This window comes from Penicillium bovifimosum, assembly GCF_028826915.1.
Source record: "Penicillium bovifimosum strain IBT 22155 chromosome Unknown utg000008l_segment0_segment0, whole genome shotgun sequence".
NCBI lineage: Eukaryota > Fungi > Ascomycota > Eurotiomycetes > Eurotiales > Aspergillaceae > Penicillium > Penicillium bovifimosum.
The window spans coordinates 1,671,272-1,690,970 of record NW_026622717.1 but is presented as its reverse complement, the minus strand read 5'-3'; the positions used below and the strand labels follow the sequence as shown (position 1 = coordinate 1,690,970).

At 51.5% G+C, this 19,699-nt stretch overlaps 6 protein-coding genes across 6 annotated transcripts; 3 read left to right on the top strand and 3 right to left on the bottom strand.

Annotated features, from left to right (window-relative positions):
- Positions 1–618: 618 nt before the first annotated feature.
- gel2 (1,3-beta-glucanosyltransferase gel2) lies at positions 619–2,231 on the bottom strand (the record flags this gene model as incomplete). Its single annotated transcript, XM_056671063.1, has 4 exons — positions 619–1,809; positions 1,859–1,958; positions 2,044–2,174; positions 2,223–2,231. The coding sequence occupies 4 exons, from the start codon at positions 2,229–2,231 to the stop codon at positions 619–621; spliced, it is 1,431 nt and encodes a 476-aa protein (XP_056517436.1).
- Positions 2,232–3,906: 1,675 nt separating this feature from the next.
- On the bottom strand, positions 3,907–4,622 carry N7515_010319 (TOM complex receptor protein TOM20; the record flags this gene model as incomplete). The annotated part of the gene is made up of 4 exons (XM_056671062.1): positions 3,907–4,032; positions 4,097–4,158; positions 4,264–4,515; positions 4,568–4,622. The coding sequence occupies 4 exons, from the start codon at positions 4,620–4,622 to the stop codon at positions 3,907–3,909; spliced, it is 495 nt and encodes a 164-aa protein (XP_056517435.1).
- A 233-nt stretch (positions 4,623–4,855) lies between these two features.
- N7515_010318 (exocyst subunit EXO84) lies at positions 4,856–7,031 on the top strand (the record flags this gene model as incomplete). Its single annotated transcript, XM_056671061.1, has 3 exons — positions 4,856–5,243; positions 5,306–6,578; positions 6,641–7,031. 3 exons carry the CDS (start codon positions 4,856–4,858, stop codon positions 7,029–7,031), a joined length of 2,052 nt encoding a protein of 683 aa, XP_056517434.1.
- A 392-nt stretch (positions 7,032–7,423) lies between these two features.
- N7515_010317 (acyl-CoA synthetase) lies at positions 7,424–9,131 on the top strand (the record flags this gene model as incomplete). Its single annotated transcript, XM_056671060.1, has 3 exons — positions 7,424–7,700; positions 7,770–8,905; positions 8,967–9,131. 3 exons carry the CDS (start codon positions 7,424–7,426, stop codon positions 9,129–9,131), a joined length of 1,578 nt encoding a protein of 525 aa, XP_056517433.1.
- A 644-nt stretch (positions 9,132–9,775) lies between these two features.
- On the top strand, positions 9,776–11,481 carry N7515_010316 (allantoate permease family MFS transporter; the record flags this gene model as incomplete). Its single annotated transcript, XM_056671059.1, has 5 exons — positions 9,776–10,001; positions 10,048–10,133; positions 10,193–10,459; positions 10,517–10,576; positions 10,639–11,481. The coding sequence occupies 5 exons, from the start codon at positions 9,776–9,778 to the stop codon at positions 11,479–11,481; spliced, it is 1,482 nt and encodes a 493-aa protein (XP_056517432.1).
- A 405-nt stretch (positions 11,482–11,886) lies between these two features.
- Positions 11,887–18,770, bottom strand: N7515_010315 (bifunctional carbamoylphosphate synthetase/aspartate transcarbamylase; the record flags this gene model as incomplete). Its single annotated transcript, XM_056671058.1, has 4 exons — positions 11,887–11,943; positions 11,998–17,990; positions 18,070–18,368; positions 18,442–18,770. The coding sequence occupies 4 exons, from the start codon at positions 18,768–18,770 to the stop codon at positions 11,887–11,889; spliced, it is 6,678 nt and encodes a 2,225-aa protein (XP_056517431.1).
- Between the last annotated feature and the right edge of the window lie 929 nt (positions 18,771–19,699).

Genomic DNA, 19,699 nt, shown 5'->3' with positions numbered 1-19,699 from the left:
TCTTATTGTTGTCTTCTTTTCCTTTCATATCTCTGTAAGGTAGCTCTCTGCCCTTAATTCATATTCATCTTCGTCGTTTGTATATCTATATTGCGTCTATAGGCCTTATATGTCAGGTGCACCTTCCGCTTCTGCTGGGTCTACTCTAGGTACCTAGAATTGAGTACCACAGGGGTCGATCATGGGAAGGCCCTTCCATGGCACTCTGATTCGGGAGGGTCGTTCTTCAAGGTCTGAAGCCTGATGCTTATACGAAACCAAGATCGCCAGACGACTACACGGGACGAGAGAATTTCTCAAAGAGACTTACCTCCCTGTCACAATTGTGTCAAGTAATTGTTTGCCGGCATACATGATACATGCGGAGACTTTCCGCTGGAGTGGATGAATATCAATAGAGACATGAGAGGACAAAAAGCCAAAGGATACGGATATTTCCTAAAGTCACAACATGTGCAAATGAACAAACCAACAATACAATCACCAGAAAGCCGAGCGTAAAATATAAGAGCAGTCCAAACAGAGATGAAACCATGAAAGGCTCAACTTCCACCTCATGATCGTCTCAGTCCAAGCCCTGAAATCCAAGCATGAACTATACAAAAGCCGCCAAGGCACTTACAAAAGGTGTGCCAGCAACATGAAGAAACCTCCCATACCGCCCAGGGCCAACGAGGGGATCCCGTTAGGGGAGGCGGCGTTGGACTCGCTCGAAGTACTGGAGCTGGAAGTACCAGTGGAAGTACCGGAAGAGCCCGATCCGGAGGTAGCAGAGGGGGTGTTGGCAGTAGTCTTCACCTCGAACTTGATATCTTTGATTTCCTTACCAGTGTGGTCGTACACCTTCTGGGGGATGGTGGTGGCAGAGACAGAGACGAACTTGCCAGATGGGGCGTCAGGCAGACCGTTCTTGATGAAATCGGCGACCTTGGAGGGGACCTCGGGAAGATCCCAGGAGTTGTAGAAGGACTTGCGCTTGATAGAGGAGGCACGGCACTCCTCGGCCTTAACATTAGCCTGAGTGGCGTTGCTTGACATGATGCGCTCAATGTCCAGCTTGTTCAGCTGCTTCTGGAAGTTGTCGTAGTCGACCAGAAGAGTCACCTTGTCCGAGCTTTCGATCTCGACCAGACCGTACTCGTTCTTCTCCTGGGTCCATTCGTACACGAGACCACCGGAGAACGCCTGTGTCATCTCCTCACCGTAGATAGCCTGCACTTCGGTGAAGATACGGGGCTTGACATCGTTGCAGCCGTACTCGGAAAAGAAGACGGGGATAGTCGCATTGGTAAAGTCCTCGGTCAGTTCATCGTAGCCGGCGGACTTGTAAGAGGCATCGCCACACCAAGAGTAAGAGTTGAGACCAAAGAAGTCGGCACGGGAAGAAGTCGAGTTCTTCAGATCGCACTCAAAGTAGTGAACGGTGTCGAGGAGAATGTCGCGGATATCGGCAGCGGAGTATCCCACGGGGATGGCGCGCTTGGAGTTCTTGGCGATGTAATCCTTCATATCACGGATGACAGCACGAATGTATCGGGGAGCCTGGTAAGTGGCATCTTCGTTGATGACCTCGTTACCGGCGAAGAAGCCCAGAACGTTGTCGTAGTTCTTGAAGCCCTCAACGACACCGAACACCTGCTTGTAGTAGATGGCGCTGTAGGTGGTCCAGGGGGCACTACGGTCCAAATAGCCTCCCTGCAGAGGGTTGCTGACGTCGAGGATCATGTAGATACCGGCCGCATCGAAGATGGAGGCACACTCATCATGGTTGAGGGAAGGCTCCAGGTTGTAGACACGGATGGTGTTGATCTGGCAAAAATGAGTGGCTGACGAAGAGAGAAAATGATGCTGTACTTACACCTAGGCGCTGCATAAGGGCAGCATCGCGCAGGCAAACATCAGGATCGCTCAAAGGATCTAGCTTCGAGGTGAAGCCAGATGAACCACCAGGTTGGTAGCTATTCATGACAGTCAGCCACAACCGCTGGATGAATGTGGGGTATAGGGGGGGAAGAGGCAAGGGATGTCAGAGATGCGTCTTACTCAACACCGATGATTTGGAAACGATCTTTGGTCTCGGAGTTCACAAAGTCCTTGCCGCTGACTTCGAGGGGAGTCAGGGCAGCTGCGGTGCTGGTGAGGGCACACACAGTGGTGAAAAGACGAGCATAAGACTAAACCGGTCAGTTTTGGCATTAAAGGACATTTCCATGAATACATACAGCAAACATTGTAAAATGAAGTGGGTATACGTAGAGAAATCAGAAAAATGGAGAGAGAGAGATTAAGTGAGTAAGTGAGTTGGGGGTAACGAGAGACAGCGCCAGGCGCGAATACTGAGGAAAGAACGACTGAAATCACCAAAAGAGACTCGAAAGAAAGAAAAAAAAAGGAAATGAAGAGGACAAAAGGTTTTAAAATATAACAGAGAAGGCCAATTGATCAGCGGTCTCAATTTAGTGGGGAAAGATGGTATCTGGACAAATAGGGGTCAAGGTAAGCGTGGAGTCTCATTGTGTTTCAGCTTTCATTCAAACCATTGAACCTATTACTTAGGGGCATAACTAGTACTTACTACGTCTACTACGTCTACTACCTACTACTCCGTTATAGCCACTGACCAGAACAAGTCCCCTTTCACCTCAACTCTCTCTTTCCCCGACCTGAACAAAGTCCGCCAAGGGTCCAAGTCGCAGCCAAGCCCACAAATCCCGCTCAGTCCCAACGCATTAGCTCCGGGTTGGGCTGCGGGGGTTAGGCCTGTTAATATAGTCAGGGGCATAAACAGAGATAATGCCTCTAATGAGTATAATGAGTATCGATTATATCTGAAAGTCATAGTATGTCCTGTCCCTGTCCTTGGATAGTCCAACTACGTAAGTACACAAACTAATGTAGGGCTGAGATATAGCAGCCTTGTCTTTCAGGTGTCAATCCATGCCGAGGCACGAGCCACCTTCCTAGTTCGGAACTTGAATAGCTTCAGTCTTCTTCTACGCAGGTCGACATGGTGACGACACCAATATAAGTAGGTATAAACCTGGAACTTACACATGTTGACCTTAAGAAACTCCAGACTCTTCCCTTATCTCATAAGGTTTCCCCTTTAACTCAATTTCCGCTCCCCCTTCAGATCCATCACTTCACCCCAATCTAGAAGTCTTGGAGCCAAGTCCAACATCCCTTGGCAATGGACCACAGCCCGGCGGAGGCAGCGGAGATAACTTTGTGTAGCCAATATCGAGTTTGCAAACCACGTTTCTCATGGCCCTTGGCTCGGTAGAATACCAGACCGTCGTTAACAGGTCCATGACCTTTGTTGCTATGACACCCCTGCCTAACTTCGAAGATATCTACATCTCACCTGGCAAGATCGTGAGGTGCACATGAAAATATTTCCCTATATATAGATTGTTAGACCTCATGCGGTTCTATAGGTTGTCCTTCATTTTCCTTCTCTCCACCATCCCCCCTAACCGCTCAATGTGAGCACTCACTCTTGGCCTCATCATCTTCCTTCTGCTCAGCCGCCTTCCAATTGCTTGGCTTCCATTTCCCAGTCCCGTCTCTACAACTTCAAAGCTACCACCGTCTGAGCGAAGTGGTCTTCAGGCACCAACGAACCACGCAACTAGCGAGAAGATTGGAAGAAACCTTGGAATAGCTTGAGATTACTGATATCATGTGGCATTTTTCGGCAGTGAGGTTTATTAACGACGACACCGACTTGCCAACAAACCATCTGAGCTACGAGCTAGCATCATCCGCCCTTCATTCTTCAGTATCTCTCGAGGTCCGAGTAACGAAACATACTATTTCTCCGGGATATTCGTTATGTGGTACAAATTTGGGATTTCCATCTGTCTAAAATACAAGGTGTTGAGAGGGGATGTCGAGTACATGGACTTATTCGATGTTGTCGTCGGTGCTGGCCTTAGGGCCAGCGGCGTGACCACCGTCAAGTGCGATGAGTTCCGCAAGGATCTCGAGAGTTGCCTTGGGCACGGTCTTGTCGTAAATTCCGATCAGATCCTAGGTACAACGGCGGTTAGTACGATGAAAGATGACGAAGGCGACGGAAATGGTGTGGATTTACCTGAGGCTGGGGGTAGACCTTCAATGCTTTCCAGAAAGCGATTGCTGCTTCAACTTGGGATCCTGAGCGTGTGCATTAGCGCTGTGTTCAATTTGCTGCGAGATATACCCAGTTTTCGGATTCCAAGAGGCGGAATCTGAAATCTCATGAGGGAGTGTTCAATTTACCTTCGCTAGCGCAGAGAGATTCACCCAAGGCAACTTGAGTCATAAAGAAGCTTTCTTTCTCTTCAAGATCTGTGGGAAGTTCACCGTTCCTCTTCACTTGTTCGAGCGCATTCTTGAGATCTGCGATTCGGGCTGCGGCACCGGCTTCGGCCTCCTGTTTCACGGTTTGTTCGACCTTCTTGTTGTTCTTCTTCAGAGACTTGCGGAAGGCAGGATCGCTTTGGCGCTTGTGATCGAAATAGACGGCATAGGCTGGAATTGAGTGTTAACAATAGAAAACGCGGCGAGAGCCCATGCTACCAACCGAGAACTCCAGTCAGAATCGTGCCGGCAACGATGGCGGTGTTTCGGAAAGCCATAATGAAAGTGTGAGATGGTCGTAGATTAGAGGTATCGAGATTCTCCAAGTCTAGGAGTGTGATTAGGACTTGAGAGACGCGAAAGTGGTTGAGTGGTGGATGAGAGATAAAAATGTTTCAAGGATGTCGAGATGGTCCGAAGGATATGTGTTAGTAAGCAAACCCGCGTCATCCCCTTCACCTCCCGAGACGTTTCCTCCACACTGTACTAGTCTCTTGATTCACTATACATCATGGAAGGCCGAGGTTTGACCCTGAGAAGCAAGTCTCGTCGGCAGCGACCTCAGATTAGCGCCCCCAAACCCATTTCCGGTCCTCTACCTCCCAATACCAGGTCTCCAGATTCAGGTCCACCCGCTATCCCCACCCGTGAGCGAGCACCCCAGAACGACGCGACTTCGGATTTGGTGAAACGACGATACTCGACTCGATTCAATACTGCGCCTGAGTTTGATCTGAGTGCTCATCCTGTTCCCGCACTTCCAACTCAGATCCCTGGAGGACTCACCAGATTGGCACCGACAGGCGCTCCCGGGCCACCGTCACCAGCCGATCCGAGTGCACCATCCCTCAAAGTCGACCTCAATGCTTTACGAGATCCCAGTCTTCCAGTTGATAAATGTAGGAGCCCCGGTGGCGTACTGTTATAATGTAGCAATCAAGCTAATTGAAGGACATATCAGATGTGGCCGGTCTTCTCGCCAACGCGTCCGAGGAAGAGATTCGAAAATACCAGGAAAGCCTACGCAAAGTCAAAAACCGGACCTCCACCGATCTTCAGCAAAATGTCTATCAGAATCGTACGCAGTTTATCAAGATCAGTAAAGAGGCAGAGAAACTCAAAGATGAAATGCGAACCCTCCGTTCGCTCATGGCGGAACTGACAACAGCACTTGGGCAAACGAGCGTGGGAAACACACCGAATCCAATGTCGCCAATGGAGGACTCTTTCCCTAAACGAAATGCAAACCGCAGCTCGGTCGCCAATCTAGAGAGCATGTGGAGCGTGCAGCTACAAACCCTGTGGAAGACAGTGGAAGGGTCACAGAAGTGGCTGCCAGCTGCGCCAGGCCGGCACATTGTCCTCGAGACCGGCAATTGGGTGGAGCTGGACTCGGCTACATGGAAACCGAGACGGCCGATCCACATTGTATTGCTGAACGATTACCTGCTCGTGGCTGCGAAGAAGCGGAAGCGGGTCGACCAAAGTCATCCCAACCATCGAGGGCCTGTTCCAACGAGGCTAGTGGCAGAAGACTGTTGGCTACTCAACGATGTTGATATGATCGATCTCGGAGCCAATCTGGGAACGGGGCCAGCGCGTGAGGAGGCTCTGGATCGGGGTATTGGAAGGTCGATCAGTATTCGTGTGGGGTCCAAGCCTTTCACATACCGTCATGAGGATGCAGGAACTAAGCAGGAGCTTCTGGCAACTTTCCGCAAGACTGTGGAGGACCTCCGCCGAACGATGCGCTCAGAAACTGAGGCGGCCAGCAAGCCCCTGGAAACATATGGGTATCTGGCTGGTCGGCATCTTTCCCTTGCCAAGGCGCCCGAGGCATTTGATTTGTCCGATAGCCCAAGGGACAAATCTGAGATACGCATCGATGTGGATGGGAAACAGCAAAACCTGCGTTGGGTTGAAGGGCAGGTCGACGATCTTGATATTGATATTGCGCTCCAACGATTCGAGGGGTCTGTGTGCAGCATCGAGCGGCTACGGAAGTTGGCAAAGAGCCTTAGGAGCAATCCCATTGCACAGGATGTCATCAATTTCAAGGTCGACGGGCGAGCGACTCGGCTTGCTGGCATTCTCTCGCGGGCACTGGTCGACAAACACTCATTCCCGGTGGCTACAAAGACTCATGTCACCTGGTTAACTCGGTTAGGGTTTGAGGATCAGGCCCGTGAGACTTACCTGAAGGCACGCTCGGATGTGATTGGCCAACGTATTCGGTATGTTCTTGGGCTTTGTCCTACGTGGGCTTGTATCTAAATGCTGACTTTCGTTTCAACAGGGCTTGTATCTTTGAGGGCGATCTCCCTCTCTACATCTTCCAGATCTCCTACGTTTATTTCACTCTGATCAAGCACACCATCGGCATCTATCAAAAATGCTTCCCTAGCGCCATGAGCAGCTCTTGCATTCGCTGGGCGAAGGATCACCTTGACGGGTTCAATGCCCTGCTCAGCCGGCAGCTCAGCAGCGTACAACGTGGCACATCGGTTTGGGAGAAATGCCTTGAGATTGTGCATGAACATGCTGCTCTTTTGGTGGAAGTAGGCGTGGATTTCACGGACTTGGTAGCTCGTGGGCTGGAAGACAGTGTTGAGGGATCCTTCGAAGGGCCACGCACCGTCCAACCCGGGGAGCTGGCACTAGCGTCGTCCCCAACGGGCAATCTTTAGGGCCTTATACAACTCTGAATGTTGACTTAGCGAGCTTTATGTGTGATTTATTCTGTGGTTCGCCTTCAAAGGTTACATATTTGGTATGATCAATTGCCTAATACCCAGGCTCATCAGTTACCTCGTAGTAAAATACAGTCATACTGGTCAAGTCATGAAAATATGCCGTTAAGCAAATACGCCAAGTATTAATTTGCACGGAGTATATCCGACACTGAAGGGTAAATCCCGGCACTGAATTCTCCGCACGCCTTTTCTCCGCAATCGGCTAATTGGCAAGGGGTCCCTCCCGCATTAAGATCCCTCATTTCTTCACTACCCCTCCAACAATTTGTACAATAAATTCATATATCTGTACATTCATTTCTTATCTGTACAAACACCAGCACCCCATGCCGATTCCATCCCTGCCCCTCTTCGCTGCGGCGGAGCAACATGCGCGCGAGAATCCCGAGAAGATCGCGGTCGTCGACACCACCAAACAACAGTCCTTTACATTCGTTCAGTTATTGGCTGATGCTGCTGCATTAAGGAAGCGCATTCTTGAGGAATTGGGGCTAAAGGAAGACCTGGGAGAACGGCGCATTGCTTTCTTGGTTCCCAATGGATACGACTACGTCGCCACGCAATGGGCCGTGTGGGCAGCAGGAGGTGTCTGTGTTCCACTTTGTAGGTGCAATTGATCGCATGAATGGCCCAAAAGGGAACAATTCTAAGATTGACGCTAACATCCATCAGGCACAAGTCACCCAGTGAAGGAACTGCTATATACCGTCGGTGATTCGGACCCCTCGTTGATTATTGTACACCCATATTTCGAGAAGCTCGCGCCTGCACTGCGCGAAGGATGTTCCACCGATATTTCCTTCATGGGACTGGAGCCATTCTCCAAGAACGAAGCGCCGACTCTGCCTTCTTTCGTCCCATCGTTTGACCTCACCCGCCGCGCTCTGATGATCTACACCTCGGGAACGACATCAAACCCAAAGGGCTGCGTGACAACGCACGAAACTATCACTTTCCAAGCGAGCTGTCTGGTCAAGGCCTGGAAGTACAGCCCATCAGACACTCTCATCCACGTGCTGCCGCTCCACCACATCCACGGTATCATCAATGGACTGACCGCCAGTTTCCTAAGCGGTGCCACTGTGGAGATGCATGCGAAGTTTGACCCGAAGGTGATCTGGGAGCGGTGGCAGGACCGCGGCTCCTCGACTTTGTTTATGGCTGTGCCAACCATCTACTCCCGCCTCAATGACTACTTCGACGCTCATATTCGCGGCACGGACCAAGAAGCTTCCGCGCGAGCTGGAGCTCGTGCTCTGCGGTTGCTCGTCAGTGGATCTGCGGCACTTCCTACTCCCATCAAAAATAAATTTGCCGAGATCACTGGTCAGGTTTTGTTGGAGCGGTATGGAATGACTGAGATTGGCATGGCCCTCAGCTGTGGCCTAGAGATTGAGAAGCGAATTGATGGCAGTGTAGGATGGCCGTTGCCTGGGGTACAGGTACGGCTGACCGAGAAAGAGACCGGTCAAATCGTCGATGGGGTGGACGAGGACGGCATGATTGAGATCAAGGGCGGCAATGTCTTCCGCGAGTACTGGCGCAAACCGGAGGCGACAGCCTCGGAGTTCACCGCGGATGGATGGTTCAAGACCGGCGATGTCGCGAAGCGTGATTCAAACGGTGCATACTTCATCCAAGGCCGTGCTTCGGTCGATCTGATCAAATCGGGTGGATACAAGATCTCGGCGCTGGAAGTTGAGCGCAAGATGCTGGCCTTGGACACGATACAGGAAGTTGCCGTGGTAGGGCTGGCAGACGAGGAATGGGGCCAGCGAGTTGCTGCAGTTGTCAAGTTCCGCGAAGGGGTAAGTTCGCTTGCCTACAGAGATCAGCTGCTTGTGCTTGACCTAACTAATCCTGCTTCAGACTACACCGCTAGAACTCCCTGCTCTGCGCGCCGAACTCAAAAACGAGATGGCTCCTTATAAGATCCCCACCGTTTTGAAGGTCGTTGAAGGGATTGAGCGCAATGCTATGGGCAAAATTAACAAGAAGGTCATTATACAGAAGTACTGGCCAGACAAAGCATGAGGATGAAAATTATAGATGAAGGATGAGAGGTGCCTTATCAGGCGGCTTAGCCCTCAAACTTACCGAACATAGAGTCTAGAGCAGTCTTATAGAATGGACATAGAGATGATAATTGACAGAAGAGAGATTACATCAAACAATTAACAAATAACAAAAAATAGAACCAGACCTACCTGCCAGTTTAAGTACAAACTGTGTTTAGACTTTAGACTCAAAGCCACGCGATAAATGTTTATTTCTGTTCCATGGTCATGTCGATCTCCACGTGCTTAACCCTAACTAATCCGGACTAGTGCCATATTCTCTAATCCCGCGGTATCCACTCCGAGCTCGCCATCGGAGCCCCAAAATTGCTCATCGCCTTCTACCTTCAAACTGTTTAGTTCTCCAGTAATCCAGTTTCCAGGGCCTCAGTCTCTGATGCTATTCGCTGCTTGTATTCGGCCGGGATAATGATGTAACCCTTCTAATTGGCCTTGCGCAAATTGACTCCTGAATGATGTGATAGTTACTGTGTAGCACTCCATAGAGACCATTCTTCATGTTGTGTAAGTTTTATATGAAGGTCTCCGAAATCGTGGCTTTCTCGCTTTCCACTCTACCATATTTACAAAGCTTAGTTCAAGCCCATCCTACCCTTCGCCATGGGTGCCTTAGAAAAGAACGCCGATGTGCGTCCTGACACGGAGGCCGATGCCAAGTATGGATACTCTGCGAGTATCGCAGAAGGCATTGATGAGAAGGCCTTGTTGCGCAAACTCGACTATCGCCTCTTGCCTCCCTTGACTATCCTATATTTGCTGTCGTTTTTGGATAGATCGAATGTGGGCAACGCTCGTCTAGAAGGGATGACAGAGGATATTAACATGTGTTCGTGATATATTGCAGTCGGTAGACCGATATTCAAAGCTAATAGGGGTGGCCAACGCAGCAGGAAATCAGTATCTCACCGGTTTGACTCTGTACTTCATTGGCTATGTCCTTTTTGAGATCCCCTGCAACGTGAGAAATACCATGACCCGATCTCATTTCACAAATGTATACTGACACCTGCATTGAAGGTTATCCTGAAGAGAACCACCCCCAGAATCTGGCTTCCAACCCTCACCTTGGTCTGGGGAATCGTCGCCACACTCCTGGGAGTTGTACAGAATTATTCTGGATATCTGTCATCTCGATTTTTCCTCGGTGTGGCAGAGAGTGGACTCTTCCCCGGCGTGGTGTTTTACTTGTCCATGTGGTACAAGCGCAATGAGCAGCATTATCGCGTGGCCCTGTTTTTCAGTGCCGCTTCGCTGGCTGGTGCCTTCGGTGGTGTTCTTGCATGGGTTAGTTGTCATCCTAAGACTTATTCCCGTAAGAGGGCCACAGCTGACCATTTCCAGGGAATCTCGCACATGAGAGGTGTAGGTGGCTTGAATGGCTGGAGATGGATCTTCATTCTGGTGAGTTTCAGTCCAATCGGATATCCGATCTGCATGTACTAATAGGCGTCTGATCCATTTAGGAAGGACTGTTGACCGTCCTCGTCTCCATTATCGCGTACTTCTGGGTGTACAACTACCCGACAACGGCGGAGTTCCTTTCCAAGGAAGAGCGGGAGTTCATCCAAATGCGCCTCAAGAACAACAGCGATGCTATGCGAGATGAGGAATTCACCTGGTCAGCAGTACTGGACGCATTCAAAGATCCGAAAGTTTGGTTGTATGGACTTGGATTCCACACAATGTCCTTGCCATTGTATACTCTATCGCTCTTCCTTCCGACTATCATCAAAGAGCTTGGATACTCGGCCGCAAAGGCGCAGTTGCTTTCTGTACCACCGTACGCAGTGGCCTTTATTTTGACCCTTGGCGTGGCGATTGCTTCGGAGAAAACCCGCCGTCGTGCACCATTTATCATGGGATCCTCTGCGCTTGGATGTATCGGATACATTCTTCTCCTCACACAGGATCGTGCTGGTGTATCTTATGTCGGAACCATCTTCGCTGCGGCAGGTATATATCCTGCTGTAGCGATTGTGTTGTCCTGGCCCGCCAACAATGTCTCTGGCCAGACCAAACGGTGCATTGCCAACGCGATGCAGATCTCCATTGGCAATTTGGGTGCCGTTCTTGGAACACAGCTATATCGCACTGAAAGCAGTCCGCGATTCTTCCTTGGCCATGGGTTTGCCTTGGGATATCTGGTTGCGAACATCGTGGTTGTTAGCATTCTGTGGCTGGTGTTGCGCCGGGAAAACGCTAAAAAGGAAGTTGAAAGAGAAGCGCAGAGACTTCGGTTGGGAGAAGTGGGCGATATCGGAGACTTCCTGGGAGACAAGGACCCTCGATGGGTATTTCAGACTTAGAACAGATACAAAGAGAGATAGATGAATTAATTATTTTGTATTTGATCTTGATCTTGATCTTCATAAATTTCCTCCAAATCCCCATAAACCAGAAAGAAAACGCCAAAAAATGCCCAAAACGCTGAAAAAACACGACACGCAAAACACAACACATACATAACACACATAACACGTAGACACATCACACATAACACACATATCATACAAAATATACATAGGACGGGGTTCGAATTTATGAAGAAAATTCGTCTAATCTATACAGCGTTTTATCACGCAAAACCGATTACCGAGTATCGAAAAACAGGAACTTTTCAGAAGGAAAAACATGTATCGCGTCAAATCCAGGGTGCTTCCCTGAATATATCCCTTTCCCAATATAATAAGAATGGCAAAAGAGTTGTATATTTAGGGCGCCAGGACAAGAGCCAGGAGCGCCATGCGGCAGTAAAGGCCGTAGCGCATCTGTGAGATAGTCAGTATAACATTCAATGAATTGGAAGGGGACTGCAAGCGTACCTGGCGGAAGTAAGCTGCCCGCTGGTCGAAGTCAACCTCCTCGGAGATCTCGGCGTTGCGAGGAAGAGGGTGCATAACCACCATGTGGCTCTTGGCGTGCTTGAGCAGAGCGTTGTCAATGACAAAGCTGTTCTTCAGACGCTCGTACTCGGAGAGGTCTTCGAAGCGCTCCTTCTGCACCCGGGTGGAGTACAGGATGTCGGAGCGAGCGACAATCTCGGGGGTCAGCTCCTCGGACTCGAGGACCAGCTGACCAGAAGCAATGATCTGCTGGCGGACTTCCTCGGGAAGAGCGAGGGCCTTGGAAGCGACCAGCTGGATGCGAACATCGTAGAACTGCAGCAGCTTGATGAGAGAGTGCACAGGGCGGCCGTACTTGAGGTCACCAGTGAAGGTGATGGTCAAGCCGGTGACAGTTCCCAGCTCCTCACGGATGGTGAACAGATCCAGGAAGGCCTGGGTGGGGTGCTCGAGAGAGCCGTTGCCACCGTTGATGACGGGGACCTGGGAGTACTTGGCCGCGATCTCGGTGCTGCTGGCATCGGGGTGGCGCAGGATAAGGGCATCGCTGTAGCAGCCAAGAGTGCGAATGGTGTCCTGGAGGGACTCGCCCTTCTTGGTGGAAGAGTGCTCGGTGGCGATGGGGATGGTACGGCCACCAAGGCGCTGCATAGCGGCATCAAAGGAGGCCGAGGTGCGGGTAGAAGGCTCGTAGAAGAGGGTGGTCAGGACACGACCCTTCAGGATGTCAAGAACACCGTGGCGTTGAACACCAAGACGCATCTCCTGGGCGACAGTGAAGAGCAGGTGCAAGTCCGAGCGAGAGAACTGGTTAACGGACAGGACATGCTTTCCACGGAAGGGAGAGCGGGAGAGCAAGTCGGCGAGAGACGGGGACACCTGCGAGGAAGCGGCATAGAGAGGAGGGCCCAATTCGCCAATGGCCGGTGTAGCACCGTCCAAGTTCCTGAGGCGGCGGCCTGAAGTGCCAGAGACAGAAACGTGTCTGTCGAGCGAGCTCTCCGGGCGGGCCATAGGAGTCACGGGCTTCTGCATAGGGGAGGTGGGAAGGATACGGTGAGTGGACATATCGGCACCCTTGACGGCCTCCTTGGTGATCTCACCATCCAGACAAGAAGTCTTGCCCTGGAAGACAACACGCTGGACATTTCCACGCATCGTCTTGCCGTTGAACGGAGACCAGGTCTTGGGGTTCTTGAAAACGTAGGGGCGGTCAACCTCAATCTCGAGCGAGCTGTCGACCTGATCGTGCAACTCGAAGATCTTCTTGGGGTTGTCGTGGAGACGAGCGGTGACATCCTCGATGGTCAGGCGGCCCTCTGCCACAGCGGTGAACAGCAAAGGAATGGACTCAGCGATACCAGCCTCAGGGGTGGCCTCCTTGCCAGCAAGCTGGAAGGGAATGCTGCCAATAGAGAAGACATCGATGGTGCTCAGGTGCTCCCAAAGAGCAGCCTGGTCCTCGGCGGTGGGCAGGGAGCTGCAAGACGGGAAGTCCTCCCGGGTAAGGAACAGGCAGTAAATGGAGACATCGCAGGTCACCTTCAGGCCCTTCTCCTTGCTCAGAGCAATGAGGCTGATGTCCTCCTTGGAGGTAACACTCATGACGTGAATGTTACGGCTGTGGAGACTGGCCAACAACAGGATCGAAGCAAGATCGGTGCTCTTGGCATCGGTGATCAAAGGCTTGCTTGAGGGCCAAGAGCTGAAGTGGTTGGTGACAGTGGCCACTTTGTTGATGTTGCCCGAAAGGTGGTTGAAGGGGATGAAGAGAGAGCCAACCTCACCAGTCATTTGAATGATCTGGTCTGAGTTGGTGGCAGTGGCAGCCACCGAGACGTTGAAGTCGCAGAGTGACTTGCCTTGGGCATTCTGCTGGACAATCTTCAGGTCGCGGGACTCGGTCAGTGAACTGTCAACACCGACAGGCATGACGCGGATCATGCTGAATCCGCCTGCGATTGAAGCCTTGGAGACAGCTTCAAAGTCAGAGGAACCAGCGGAGGTAAGGCTCGGGACAAATGCAGCAATGTTGATCAGACCGGGGAGGACAACAGTGCGGTGGCTGGTCTGGAAGTCGGAGGTGATGATGTCGAGAGGGAAGTGGCGGGCAATAGCCTCAATCAGGATCTTGGCGTTCTTGACGTTGGTGACCAAAGGAGTTTGGTAGTCAACGGCCATACGACGAGTACGGTAACCCTTGGACATGTAGTTCGCCGGGCGACGGAAGCGGTTGTTGGACGGCAAGTTGACGTACAAGTCGATGAGGTTGTTAGATAAGTGCTGAGTGAGAGAGTACTCAGACTTCATGTCCTCCTCCTCGTGATCCGGGAGGTGCTCAAGGTACTTGACAGGCACACCATTCTCCTTGAGGAAATCAGCGGTACCAGCAGTGGCGAACAAGTTGTAGCCGAGATCGTGAAGCTTCTTGATCGAGGGCAGCATCTCAAGCTTCTCCTTGTAGGCACCGATGGAGAAGAGGATGTTGCGGCGGGGAAGACGGAAGCCAGTTGACAGGAGAGCCTTCAAGTAGGCCTCGTACTTGTCACGACCAAACGAAGCAACCTCACCAGTGGAAGCCATCTCGACACCCAGAACGGGGTCGGCACCAGACAGACGAGAGAACGAGAACTGAGGGACCTTGACACCGACGTAGTTCTTGGGAATGGACACAGGGGGGTACTCCTGGAATGGAATGCCAAGCATGGCCTTGGTGGCCATCTCGATCAGATCAACACCCATGACCTTGGACACGAAGGGGAAAGAACGTGAGGCACGGACATTGCACTCAATGACCTTGATGTCGTTGTCCTTGGCAATGAATTGAATGTTGTAAGGGCCAGTGACATTGAGGGCGTTACCAATCTTGCGAGTGGCCTCCTCAATGCGGCGGACGGTCTCCGGGCTCAGATCTTGGGGAGGGAGGATCAGAGTAGCGTCACCAGAGTGGACACCAGCGTTCTCGACGTGTTCGGAGATGAAGTGTCCGACCATCACACCGTTACGGGCAACAGCATCCATCTCAATCTCCTTGGCGTTCTCGATGTACTTGGTGATGACAACGGGATGCTCGCGCGAGACATCGGCAGCCTGGTTCAGGTAGCTAGCAAGGTCGTGCTCGGAGTAGACAGTGTTCATAGCAGCGCCAGAAAGCACGTATGAGGGACGAACCAGCACAGGATAGCCGACCTTGTCACAGAACTCGCGGGCCTCGTCAATGCTGGTCAACTCCTTCCAAGCGGGTTGATCGACCTCAATGCGATCCAACATACGCGAGAACTTGTAACGGTTCTCGGCGCCATCGATCATCTCGGGGGAGGTACCATAGATGTTGACATTGAGGCGGTGAAGGGGAAGAGCGATGTTGTTGGGGGTCTGGCCACCCATGGACATGATCACACCGCTAGAAGTTTCCAGCTGGTAGATATCAAGAACCGTCTCGAGGTTGATGTTCTCAAAGTAGAGGCGATCAGCCTCGTCATAATCGGTACTGACAGTCTCTGGGTTGTAGTTGACCATGATTGTCTTGTAGCCCTGCTCGCGGAGCGTGCGGATGGTACGCACGGAGCACCAATCGAATTCGACGGAGGAACCGATACGATACACACCAGATCCCAGAACCATAATGCCATGATCGTTGAAAGTCAGATCGTGTTCAGAGGCGTTGTAGGTGAGGTACAAGTAGTTGGTCACGGCCGGGAATTCGGCGGCAACGGTATCAATCTGCTTGACGATAGGCGTGATACCAGCCTCAACACGCATGCGGCGCACGGCGAGCTCATTAGAATCCAAGAAGTTGGCAAGTTGGCGATCGGAGAAACCAAGCTGCTTAGCCTGACGGATCATGGGTAGGGGCACAGAGGTAGCATTGAAGGCGGACATGGACTTGCCGAAGTCGCTGAGGCCCTTGAGGCGGCTGAGGAACCACTTATCGATGTTGGTGAGTTTCCAAATGTCATCAACAGTGTAACCAGCGGCCATAGCGTTGGCGATGGCAAACAAGCGCTGGTCGGAGGGAGTTTGGAGCTCGCCCTTGATAGACATGAGGGCATTGGACTCGTTGAAGCCAAGGTTGTGGAAATCAACGGACCGAATGGCCTTCTGAATGGCCTCTTCGAAAGTTCGGCCAATGCTCATGACCTCACCGACACTCTTCATAGACGAACCGAGCTGGGTAGACACTCGGGTGAACTTCTTCAGATCCCAACGGGGAATCTTAACCACGCAGTAATCGAGCGATGGTTCGAAGCATGCGCAGGTGGACTGAGTGACCGAGTTCTTGATCTCGTTCAGGGGAATATTGAGACCCAACTTGGCAGCAATGAAGGCAAGAGGATATCCGGTAGCCTTAGAGGCTAGGGCAGAGGATCGAGATAAACGAGCGTTGACCTCAATAATGCAGTACTCCTTGGAGAAGGGGTTGAGGGCATACTGAATGTTACATTCGCCGACCACGCCAAGGTGACGAATGACATTGACAGCGGTGGTACGCAGCATGTTATAATCTTCGTCCGAGAGCGTCTGAGAGGGTGCCACAACAATGGAGTCACCAGTGTGGATGCCAAGGGGATCGAAGTTCTCCATGTTGCAGACAGTGATACAGTTGTCCTGGCAATCACGAACGACCTCGTACTCAATCTCCTTCCAGCCCTTCATACTGCGCTCGATCAGCACCTGAGGACTGACGGCCAATGCCTTGGTGCAAAGATCCTCGAGCTCCTGCATGTTCTCGGCGAAACCACTGCCGAGACCACCAAGAGCGTAGGCGGCACGAACAATAACGGGGAAACCAATGTCCTCAACGACCTTCAGAGACTCCTCGATGGTAGAGGCGGAAGCAGACTTGGCACACTTCTCGTTGATGGAATCCATGCTGCGGGCAAACAACTCACGATCCTCGGTGGTGATGATGGTGTCAATGGGAGTACCGAGAACCTTGACACCAAGCTCCTCAAACTCGTCCTTGAGCTGAATACCAACCGAAAGGGCAGTCTGGCCACCGAAAGTGACGTAGATGGCATCAGGACGCTCGTGCTTAATGACCTTGCGCACAAATTCGGCGTTGACAGGCAGGAAGTAAACCTTGTCAGCCAAGCCCTTGGAGGTCTGGATGGTGGCAATGTTGGGGTTGATCAGAATGGTGTAGATGCCCTCCTCCTTCAAGGCCTTGATGGCTTGACTGCCAGAGTAATCGAACTCTCCGGCCTGGCCAATGCTGAGACCACCGGAACCAAGAACCAGAACCTTCTTGACTGAGACTCTGGGAGAAGCCTTGATGTTCTCGGCCTTGGTGCCACCGGGGAACGCGACAGGCATGTTCAAAGCCTCAGGCGAGGCAATGGTAGACTTGATGGTATCGATGAACACATCAAACAGGTATTCGGTGTCTCGGGGTCCAGGGGTGCTCTCGGGGTGGAACTGCACACTGAAGAAGGGGCGGCCGGTGTGACGGATACCTTCGTTACTGCCATCGTTGGCGTTGACGAAAAGCTCCTCCCATCCGTTCTGGAGACTACTAGCATCCACGGCGTAACCGTGGTTCTGGGATGTGATGTGACACTTGCCAGAGAGCATGCTTGTGCAAGGAATGTTGTGTCCGCGGTTACCGAACTTCATCTTGGTGGTCTGGGCGCCGACGGCACGGGCAATCAACTGGTGACCCAGACAGATACCGAAAACGGGAGTGCGAGCATCCTCGAACATCTTGGCCAAGTTGTTGATAGTAACAGTCAGGGTCGCAGGATCACCGGGACCGTTCGACACAAACAGACCGTCGAAGTCCTTCCCAGCGAGAGTGGGGAAATCGTAGTCCCAGGGCACAACCAAAACCTCCACACCACGGGCAAGTAAGCAACGCAGCTGGTTGTATTTCATACCGACATCCAAGCACAGGACGCGGACTCCGCGGCCCGAGGGGTGTTTGAGGGCGACATTTGCGGGGGGTGTGAATAGCCGGGGCTCGCGGATCGAGACTGGAGAAAAGATGTACAGTTAGTAACACGGTCTTGATTTGCCTGGGGTCTTGTTTTGTCAATATGGTGGATCACTCACCCTCAGCGACGAGGTTCTTCTGGTTTGGGTCCACCCATTCGGTCTCCTCGAAGTGGGACTTCCAGTTGGCACCAGCGGCAACAGCAGCATCGACGGTGGTGGTGGATTTTTGCAGCAGCATGCGACCAAGCATGGAACCGGTCTGGCGAAGGCGTTTGGTCAGAGCACGAGTGTCAACACCGTGCATGGCTGGAATTCCCTCTGACTTGAGCCATTGGCCTAGAGAGGACTTGGCCAAGTAGTGCGAGAAGTCCTCACCGGCGTAGGCTGCCACCACCAGGGCCGAGATGTGAATCTGACTGGACTCGAAATGCTTGGGCAAGTCCTTTAGGAGCTCACACATCTCGTCGTGCGAAGGAACACCGTAGTTACCGACGAGCGGGAAAAGTGACGACCAGAATCTGGCCGCGGTATGAGGGGTCGGTAATGGACTCGGGGTAACCGACCATACCGGTCTGGAAGACTAATTCGCCCGATACACTCTTCTCAGCACCAAAGTTGTAACCCTGGTAAACAGTGCCATCTGCAAGCTCGAGAGCTGCCAACCGGTCCGAACCACCCCGGACGGGGATGGCGGCGGGCTTGATCACTCCACTGATAGCATCCATGTTGGGCAGAGTCTCGGGATAGCCCACTGCACCACCGAGCTGGGGGCTAGTAGGCAGAACCGGATCCTCAAGGGAATTGGCAGGCTGAGACATGGGGAATTGGAGATGTGAGGGAGCAAGTCCTCTCGAGGACGATTTTGATGCGAGCAAGTCTCTCTAGTTCAGCATCCGCTATTGTTTTTGTTCGACTTTTCGGCTTTTCTGGTAGCAATTGAAAAAAAGAGCGCAAATTAGGAGGATAGAAAATATAAAGAATAACTTTTTGCTGCAACCAGCTGTAGGAGGAGGAGGAAGAGAGGAAAGCGAGTTCGGCAGAAAATATTTTCTGCAAAATCTTATTTGGCCCCACTATGACTGTTTCCGGATTATCTCACCGCCGCAGAGATTTTCCGTCGGCCTGAGCTATTTCGGCAATTATCCTTGGTTTCCTTGGTACTTTTACGTACTTTCATTATGTATAGGTACGGAGAACATGTATAGTTTGGTCAATTGAGGTTCAGATCATATAGAATGCTCATAGAATGTTCATAGCTCTCTAGTTATATCATCCTCTCCCGATTCAACCTTTTTTCCCCTACATGCGCATGCCCGCATATGACGCAGCACTGTCAATGCTCAGGCCGGGGGAGCCGATAACTAGCGATAGCCCCGATGTCCAAGGAATACCCCATGGTTCGGAGTACTAGTTCCTCCGTACGAGGTCAGAACTACCCTTGGTCCCTTAGGGTATGTCAATCTCAGTATACAAGAGCTGGATGTTGTATATGTTGAAGGTAGACACTTTCTAATCAAGAATCTTAGACCTTCTCCAATTACGCCACTCAAGGTGGTCACACATGCAATGCAGGTGACGAATAGAAATCATCTGGTTATTCTTCTAGTCTCTACGGACGGGAATAGATCTTTGTACATGCTACTACTATGTATGCCTGTAGATATTTCTACCGTCGGAAGAAAATAAACCCTAATGATCAATACAAAATGTGTCTCAAAAACCCGAAGATAAAGTATTGGAAGTATCC